This window comes from Pipistrellus kuhlii, unplaced genomic scaffold (genome assembly GCF_014108245.1).
Source record: "Pipistrellus kuhlii isolate mPipKuh1 unplaced genomic scaffold, mPipKuh1.p scaffold_m20_p_6, whole genome shotgun sequence".
NCBI classification, from domain to species: Eukaryota; Metazoa; Chordata; class Mammalia; order Chiroptera; family Vespertilionidae; genus Pipistrellus; species Pipistrellus kuhlii.
The window spans coordinates 1,221,530-1,230,596 of record NW_023425562.1 but is presented as its reverse complement, the minus strand read 5'-3'; the positions used below and the strand labels follow the sequence as shown (position 1 = coordinate 1,230,596).

General features: G+C 65.6%; 1 protein-coding gene across 2 annotated transcripts in view; it reads left to right on the top strand.

The window, feature by feature from the left end:
• The first annotated feature begins 5,585 nt into the window (after window positions 1–5,585).
• KCTD1 (potassium channel tetramerization domain containing 1) overlaps window positions 5,586–9,067 on the top strand; it is a 42,334-nt gene continuing 38,852 nt past the window's right edge. The window contains exon 1 of one of the 2 annotated variants that reach the window (XM_045574394.1): window positions 5,586–5,706. Coding sequence is in view for 1 of the 2 variants with exons in the window: in XM_036418572.2 (XP_036274465.1) it covers window positions 6,026–7,918 (1,893 nt within the window). In the remaining variant the exon portion in view is untranslated. Of the gene's footprint in view, window positions 5,707–5,893; window positions 7,919–9,067 lie in introns of those variants that run through there. The other variant, XM_036418572.2, reaches the window with a different exon arrangement.

The following is a 9,067-nucleotide window of genomic DNA, read 5'->3' as shown; positions in this document are numbered from 1 at the left end:
GAAGAGCTTAGGCTCCCCAGGGACACAGCGGCCTCTGGAAATCTATGTTCCCCTCCGACTACTAGCTTTCAAAACATCAGGAGTCGAAACCGGTGTGGCTCAGTGGATAGAGCATCGGCCTGCGGACTGAAAGGTCCCAGGTTCCATTCCGGTCAAGGGCATGTACCTTGGTTGCGGGCACATCCCCAGTAGGGGGTATGCAAGAGGCAGCAGATCGATGATTCTCATCAATGTTTCTAACTCTTTATCCCTCTCTCTTCCTCTCTGTAAAAAAAATCAATAAAATATATTTAAAAAATAAATATAAAAACATCCAGGAGTCAGGTGGGCAAAAAGATAAGAATTAAAATAAATAAACAAACAAACAATAAAGACCATCCGTCCGTGAAAGGGACATTTTCAAATGAAGAAAGGCAGGACATAATTCCGGGCCAATCTCATGTACTCACCATAATCTGAGACTAACAGGACATGATTTTAAAAAGAAGAAGGTAAGAATTACAGTTACCAGGTAGCAGCTCGAAACGAAAAACTCCACTCCTGCCAATCCTTGTGTCCAGTTCACGCTGACCTGCTTCTTGACGAAGCATCAGAGATAAGAACTGGTAACGCCCTCCTGGCTCCCGGAGATGCAGCCCTGGCAGCGGGCTCAGCAGGAAACCCCTCCGAGCCTGCTTGGGTCTGTGTCCGTCCCTTTGCCGCTAAGCCAGGGTGGGGAACCTTTTCCTGCCAGGGCCACTGGGACCTTTAGGACCTCACTGGAGGGCCATATGGAATTCTTAAACATCCGCTGCTCCATTCGGGCAAACATGTAAGCAGTCTGGACCGGGCCGATCGAGTGATTTCTCAGGCCTTCGCCGCCCACGGGCGGACATGGCTTTCCCCACTCCGGACATCTCCTGTCATTCTTCCAAGGCGCACACGGTCCCTCGCCAGCAGCCCAAGGAGACAGTTGGGTGTTAGGGGCCAAGTGGCCAAGGGGATGCTGCCTTGTGGGCCAAGCCCGCCCGCTCAGGGCCAAGACGACGCTGGCTCCAAATCAGATGGCTTGTATTTAAGGAAGTTGTTCCCTTGAAGATTTCTTCTTTCCTTCCTTCTCTTCCTTTCCTTCCTTCCTTCCCTTTTTTTTTTTTTTTTTTTTTTTTCCATTCTCTGGTTCCTAGAAGCTCAGTGTGGCCCAGTGGCTCAAGCCTGGCCTGTGGGCCTCCCTCTCCTGCCCGATGGGTGAGGTCTGGGCCCCCTGGGCTCTGGGAGGCCTGGCCACGCCACTCAGCTCTCCCTCTGCCAGGCTCCGCACCTTGGGGTTCTGTTTGTCACCAAGCCTCCAGAGTGAGCGCTAGCAGCTGGGTGTTTGCTAATGCTCCAGGCACTGTACTGCCTCCCGTACTAACATTAACCCACTCAACCTTCACAGCAGTCCTCGGGGGTAGGGCTGTTGTTAGCATCATCCGGACAATGAATTGGGAGAACTGGGACATGAAGGAGGGCCCCTGGAGATGTCAAACCCAGGCAGACTGGTTTCCAAGACGAAGCTTCGAGCCCCTCCCGTGGGCGTTCGCTCCCTCCGCACGGGCACACGTGTCCGTTCACCGGGTGCCCGCCGCACGCCAGCCACGTGCTCAGGAGCCCTGCTGGCGGGAGTCCGCCCGCCGTGGCCCGAGGGCACAGATCTTGCTCTGCTGGGGTCTTCTTCTTCCGCTTTGTAGAGGGGGACGGCATGGGCTCTGTCTTCATCCCCGTTCAGAGAAACATCGCCCAAGGTGGTCTTCCGTGGAAGTCCGAGGAACTCGGCGGTGAAGCGCCGAAACCACGCACGTCAGACTAGCTTCAGTCTGAAGTCGTGTCTAACCTCCCACAGGCTGGCGGGTCTCGGTGACTGAGTCAGGGAAGCCTGGCCTGGAAGGGCTGAGGGAGGAGCAAGTGGCGAACCGAGAAATACTGAAAGGGACGAACCAAAGGCTCTTCTGGCCTCTGCCCCCAGGAGCCCATGGAACTCCCTGTGTTTCTGTTTCAATCCTCCCCGACCCCCCTCTCTTAACACACAAACGCCTTCTTCCTCGAGGCCTCCCTCTCTCTGTGGCCACTTCCTCCAGTGTGCCCTGGCAGAGGGAATTCCCGGTAAGGAAACAGTAAGCCAGACAGTCATCACATTCTTTTTAACTTGCAAACAAGAATGTTGCCTTGTAGTTACATTTGTCCTCGTGTTTTTAAATACATTTTTATTGATTTCAAAGAGGAAGAGAGAGGGAGAGATAGAAGCATCCAGGATGAGAGAGAATCGTGGATCGGCTGCCTCCTGCATGCCCTACACTGGGGATGGAGCCCAGAACCCGGGCCTGTGCCCTGACCGGGAATGGAACTGTGACCTCCTGGTTCATAGGCTGATGCTCAACCCTGAGCCACACCAGCTGGGCTGTCCTGGTTTTTAAATGTAGACATTCAGATCCATGTTATTTTAGATTTTTCACCAGGAAGTTTCTTCCCTAAAGCACAAAGCCTGTTCCCTCCTTCCTTCCTTCCTTCCTTCCTTCCTTCCTTCCTTCCTTCCTTCCTTCAAGGGAAATGATGGAGGTAAGGGGTGGGGAAGGGTGCCCAGGTCCCAGGCACCAGCCTAACCCACCACGGCATACTGGGTCAGTGGAGGAGCCAGGCAGACACAGGATAACTATGTCAGTTAAGTAACAGACGATGCTCGGAAGGCTGAGAGCCGAGAGGAGAAAGAGCTGGATGTGTTTCGTGAAAGCCGTCACCTCCCCACCAAGTGTGACCTGGACATGGGAGCGGGTGGTTGTACAGTGAGGGGGAGACGTTGGCAGTTTTTCCTTCCAGAACAATCCTGTCATGACCCTCAAGTGAGTAAGAAATGGAGCGCACACACGCACAGACGCTATTTGATGTGGATGGCCACAGAGACCAAAAACGTGGCCTCTTGCTGGCGTTCGTTGTCCACGTCTCGGTGCAGACTCTCGGGAAGCGCTGACGGTCAGACGGTTGCCACACACACTGGCCTCCTTTTCAGAGAGAGAACGTGTGCGTTCCGCTCAGCCAGTCCGGAGCTTCCGTGGGGAGGCGGCCGAGTGGACGGCAGGGTGGGGGAAAGCTAAGCGCCCGTCTGGGCTGAGGGCAGCCGCCGGCCAAAACCTCCCTCCGCTAAGCAATCCGGAGGAAGCTTTTCCCGGTCGGGTGGAAGGCGTGTGGGAGGCACAGGATGTTCGAAGGGGGCCTTTATTAAGCTTTTATGAGCTCTGCTGTGACTGTGCATTGTTGGTTTTTGGTGTGTTTTTTTCTAAGCAAGCAGCTTGTGAGGGGCTGGGGCAGACAGCGGGAGAGGGTTAGTGGCTGGGTTCCAGCCGCTAGGTTTTTCTGGTTCTTCCTGGTAAATACTGCCCTGAGAGGCAGGTACACACCTCAGGAGGTGCTTTCCGGCGCGCCATGACGTATGGATGGGCAGAGGGTTTGGGAGCGGGTCCCGGGCTGGCACCAGGGGCCTCCGCGCCCCAGTGGCCAGGCCGCTCTCCAAGGTGCGTCCTCAGGTCTGCACTGTCCGGGCGGCACCTGGGAGCTGTTTTCCCAGGTCGGTGGAGAGGCTGTTTGGCTTGGGGGTGGTTTTGTTTTGGGGTGAGTGTGTGTGTGTGTGTTTTGGTTCTGCCGCGCTCCACCCCCGCCCTCTGGCTTTTTCCAGTGGAGGCCTGCCCCGCGGGGTTTTCTGTCCCTGGAGCACACAGCTATTTTCTTTTCTGAAAATAAGTTGACGTCAGCGGGGCTGTTTTTGGTCGCTTTGTTTCCCGGAGCGTCCAACCGGCACATCGCCCCGGGAAATGCTCGCAATTCAAAGCAGCTTGCGGGCCCGGGAGGAGAGCTGGGGCGGGGACCCCGCTGCCCGGCGCAGAGTGGGGAGCGCCCTGCTCCCCGCTGGAGCCAGGGCAGGAGTCCGGAGGCGGCGCCCGGAGCCCGCTGGGTCCGGATCCTGCTGGGTCCGACTTCCCCGCCGGGCGTCCGGGACCGAGGGCCACCCTCCCGGGCCGAGCCTGGAGGGGGCGAGCGCCTGTGCCTCCCATGGGCAGCTGGGCCCCGGGCTCCGGACACACAGACACACACACACACACACACACACACACACACACACGCACACATACATGCGTGCACACACGCCTTTTACTGATCTGGGGCCACACTGGGGCAGTTTGAACAAAGCCGGTTGCCCCCCAGAGGGTCCCCTCGGAGGAAGGTTTTCCATGGGGAGCAGGGCGGATGGGGGAGAGAGAGAGAGAGAGAGAGAGAGAGAGAGAGAGAGAGAGAGAGAGACACTCTCCCGGGAGGAGCGGCGGGACCTGCTCGGACTTGCTGGCACCTGGCGCTATTCCCCGATGCTCCCCTGGCCCCAGGCCCACAGCCCGGAGCACAGGGCTGGTCCCTGGAGAAGACACCATCCCACCCTCCTCCCCCATCTCACCTTCCACTCCCATTCCATCCTCCTCTCCATCTCACCCCCTCCCTCCTCCCCCATCTCACCCTCCACCCCCACCCTCCTCTCCCATCTCACCCTCCACCCCCAGCCTCCTCTCCCATGCCATCCTCCATCCGTCCCACCTCCACGCTCCCGGCCCAGAGACCTAGATCTTCCTTCCTTCTCCTTTTCCTTTTTTTAAAATAACTACAAACTGACGGATGCGTTTCTGTTGATGAGGATCATGATTAATTGCCCAGAAAGGGGAGGGGGATGGACCGGACCCCGCGGCTGAACCGCACGGAAGTGGGCCCGGGAGGCAGAGCGGAGCCGGCGGCCCCGGGAGGACCGGCCCGGCCTGGGGCCTCGTCCCGGGGCTTCGGGGCCCTGGGCGCCGAGCCCGCTCCCGGGGCCGGGCTGCGGGGGAGGAGGAGGAGGAGGAGGAGGAAGGACGCGGCTCCGGGGCAGCCGGGCCGAGCGCGAGGGCAGCGGGGCTCCGGGCGCTGCGGGGCGCGGAGGGGCCGGGGCCGGGCGCTCGGCTGCAAGGGGGGCAGCGGCTCCCGGGAGCGCCCGGCCCCGGCCCCTCCAGCTCCGCCGGCGCCGCCCCCCGCGCCCCGGGCAGCGGCACCAGGGCGGCTGGCACACCGGGGTGGGGGGGAGGCCCCGGACCCGAAGGCCGGAGCGGGGGCGGCGGGACCCGAGTTCACCCGTTTGTCCCCCCGCCCGCCCGTCAGTCCGCCCATCGGCCCGTCAGTCCGTCCATCCGCCGCCTTCGGGCCGGGCCGGCCGGGCCCCCAGTCCCGCTCCCCGCCGGGCGGGGGCGGCGGGCGCGGTGTCCGTTCGCCCGGGCCCTGGGGGGGGGGGGGGGTCCCGGGGTCCGGGCGCCGCTCCCGCACCTCCCCTCCGCCCTCGCCCTCCCCCCGCCGGACCCGCGCCGACCTGCCCGCCCCGCGGGCGCGCCCCGGGCGGTGACAGCGGGGCGGTGGGAGCGCCCGCCCGCCCGCTCGCTCCCAGCCTCGCCCGGCGCCTGCCGCGGGCACAGGGTGCGGGCCGCCGCCCCCGCCCCCGCGCCCCGCCCGCCGCTCCGCGCCCGCCGCTCCGGGCCGCCCAGCCCGGCCTCCGCGCCGGCCTCTCCGCGGCGCAGCGCCTCCCGCACCCGCTCCGGGGCCATGCGGGGGCGGCGGAGGGGGCGCCGCGCCTCGGGCATCACTTAGACCGGCCGCCGCCCGCCGCCCGCCCGGCCCGCGCCGCCGCCGGAGGTAAGTGCGGAGCGCGGCCCCCGCCGCCTCCCGCCCCTCACCCCTTCCCCCAGCGCCCAGCGCCCAGCGCCCAGCGCCAAGTTCTCCGGGAGCGGGGGTGGGCGGGGGAGAGGGTCTGGCAGCCCCGCCGCCGGGCCCCGCGCCGCCAACTTCCCGCCCCCCGGCCCGCGCCGCCCCCCGCGCGCGGCGCCGCCGTGGCGCGGCCCCTTTAAGAGCCGGCGGGCCTCCGGTAGCTGAAGGTCATTACACACAAAAGCGCTCCGCCGCGGTCCAATATAGCGCATGCGCCCTGCCCGGGGACTGGCGGGGAGACGGCAACATGGCGAGGGTGCCTGGCCGCGGGGACTGGGGCGCCGCCGCGGCCGCCGCCGAGGACAATGGGGAGCGGGCCGAGCGCGAGCGCCGCGCGCGGGGCCGGGGGCGCCGCCGGGGCCGCCCGCACGACTGCAGCGCGGGCGAGGAGGAGGAGGAGGAGGAGGAGGAGGAGGAGGAGGAGGAGGAGGACGCGATCCAGGAGGTGCAGATAACGGGGGACGAGGAGGAGGAGGAGGAGGACGGAGGCGGGGGGCTGGACGAGGACGAGGACGAGGACGAGGACGAGGAGGACGACGAGGAGGAGGAGATGGGGCTGGACTGGGATGAGCGCCTGGAGCCCGAGGACTCGGCCGGGGAGGAGCTGGAGCCGGAGGAGCCGGAGCCGGTCCGCAGGATCGATATGGACCCGGGCGCCGCGCTGCTGGAGGAGCCCGAGGCGCCGCCGCCGCCGCCGCCGCCGCGGCTGCTGCCCCCGGCGCCCCGCGCGCCCCCCGGGGCCGCCCCCGAGCCCGACCCCCCCGACGGGCCGCCGCCGCCGCCGCCGCGCCCCGAGCGCGCCCGGCTGAGCGAGAACACGCGGCTGGCCACCCGCTACGCCGTGCGCATCTTCCGCGAGTACCTGAGCGAGAAGGCGCACAGCCCCGACTTCGAGAGCATGGACAAGGCGGCGCTGTGCCGCGCGCTGCGCTCCTTCTACGCCGAGGCGCGCTCCAAGAGCGGCCAGCTCTACAGCAAGTCCTCGCTCATCAGCATCCGCAGCTCGCTCAACCGCTACCTCAACGAGCCGCCGCACTGCCGCACGCTGGACCTCACCAAGGACCCCGAGCTGCGCGGCGCCAACCTGGCGCTGGCCGCCGTGCTGCGCCGGCTGGAGGCGCAGGGCGCGGGCCCGGTGGTGCAGAAGCAGGCCATCACGCGCGCCGACCTGCGCCGCCTCTACGCGTCCGCCGCGCTGGCCGCCGGCACGCCCTTCGGGCTGCTCAACAAGGTCTGGTTCGAGACCTGCATGTACTTCTGCACGCGCGGCCGCGAGAACCAGCGCGAGCTGCAGGAGGGCTCCTTCGGGCTGGCGGCCGACGAGGACGGGCGCCGCTTCGTGTACTTCCGCGCGCAGGGGCCCTACCACAAGTCGCGCTCGTCGTCCTGGGGCCGCAAGCGCGCCGAGGCGGGCGATGAGGACAGCCTGCCGCGCATGTACGAGACGGGCACGGAGCTGTGCCCCTACGCCAGCTTCGTCAAGTACCTGGCCAAGCGCAACCCGCTGTGCCGCGCCTTCTTCCAGCGGCCGCGCGACCACTGCGGCGAGGCGGACGCCACCTGGTACGAGAACAAGGCCATCGGCAAGAACCTGCTGGGCACGCGCATGCAGATGCTGTCCAAGGCGGCCAAGCTGTCCAAGACCTACACCAACCACTGCATCGGCGCCGTGTCCATCGCCACGCTCCACAGCATCGCGGGCATCGGCACCCGGCCGGGCGCGCCGGCCGCGGGGCACGGCTGCTGCGCCCCCCACGCCGCCGCCCACTGCGCCGCCGCCGCCGCCGAGGCGCTGAACGGGGCGGCCCGCCACCCCGCCCACCTCCACCTCCAGCACCCGCGCCCCCCGCCAGGGGACCCCTACGCGCTCCCCAAGGACGGCCTGGCCGCGCCCCCCGACGTGAAGCCCGAGGCGGCGGCGCCCAAGCGCGCGGCGCTGTACGAGGCGGCGGCGGCGGCGCCCGGGGACCCCCGCGGCCCCTCTCCGCCCAAGAGACTGTGCCTGCGGCCCCCGGAGCCCGACGCCGCGGCGGGGGTGGCCGTGAAGCGCGACCCCCTGCCGCTCCTCCCCGAGGCCGCCGGGCCCCGAGGCGCCGGCTCGCCCTCCGCGGCCCCGCCGCCCGCCGCGCCGCCCGCCCAGGTAACGGCCGCTCTGCCTGGCCTGCGGGCCCCGGGAGGGGGCTGGCCTGGCCTGCGGGGCGGGCGGGGACCCGGGTTCGGTTTCCTCCGGGTGCTTTTCAGGAAAGTTCACACCTGGCCCCGAGAGGGTGCGAGGGCCGCGCCCTGGTAACCCCAAGGCCACCCACCGCCGGCAGCCTTCCTGCAAAGTTCGCACAACACAGGGGTGAGCTCCCCGCAGCCTCTCCCTGGAAGGCAGGGGGTGGTACCACCCATGGCCTCTCCCTGGAAGGCAGGGGGTGCGCCCACAGCCTCTCCGGGGAAGGCAGGGGGTGCGGGGAGGAAGCAGCGACCTGGAAAGTGTGTGCAGAAAGTACCATTAGGAACTGGGTGTGTGGAGGCCGAGTATCCTAAGTCTATTGCACTGTTCACCAGAAGTTAGAGCACAGAAGTTAGAGCACCGGTTATAAATTAGGAGAAGGAAGGCATGCCAAGCCCACTTCCTGTGAGGGGGCGGGGCGGGCGCGGAGGGCCTGGCCGCAGAGTGCCAGGAGCACGTAGCTGAACAGAGTGCCGGGTGGGGGCAGTCACTGTGAAATCTACTGTCAGGTGGAGGGGAGGCCAGCCTGGGGCATCGGCCCTGTGGGCACCAGGCGCTGCTGTCTGCCCCAGCCCATGGGGCTCCGGATGGGGAGGGGGGCAGGTAAGGCTTGCAATTATAGGGGAGTAACACCCGGCAGAGGAGGCAGCAGAACCCCAAAGGAAAGGGCTGGGCCCAGAAGCTGAGCCCCTGGGACAAACGGGTTCCCTCTCTGGGCCTCATCGAAGATCAGGGCAGAGTTTTGTTTTGTTTTGTTTTGTTTTGTTTTGTTTTGTTTTGTTTTGTAAGGTGGAGGTTTATTGAAGAACAAGTTCAGACCCCCCCGTGGGGAGGGGGAGAGTCCCCGGGGCCGTGTTTTAACATTAAAAACACTTAATTCTCCGCAGCGCCACGTTCTCGGTGAGCCTGGGGCTCCCGTGGAGGGCGGCTGCTGTCCTGGGGTTTTCCCGGAGGAGCCTGTTCGCATTATTCAAGCGGCATTTAGAGACGCTTCTCTCCAAATCAGAACCGGGAGGGAGGAGGGCTCTGGGCCGCGCTCTGGCCCGGCTCTGCCACCGAGGCTCACCGGCA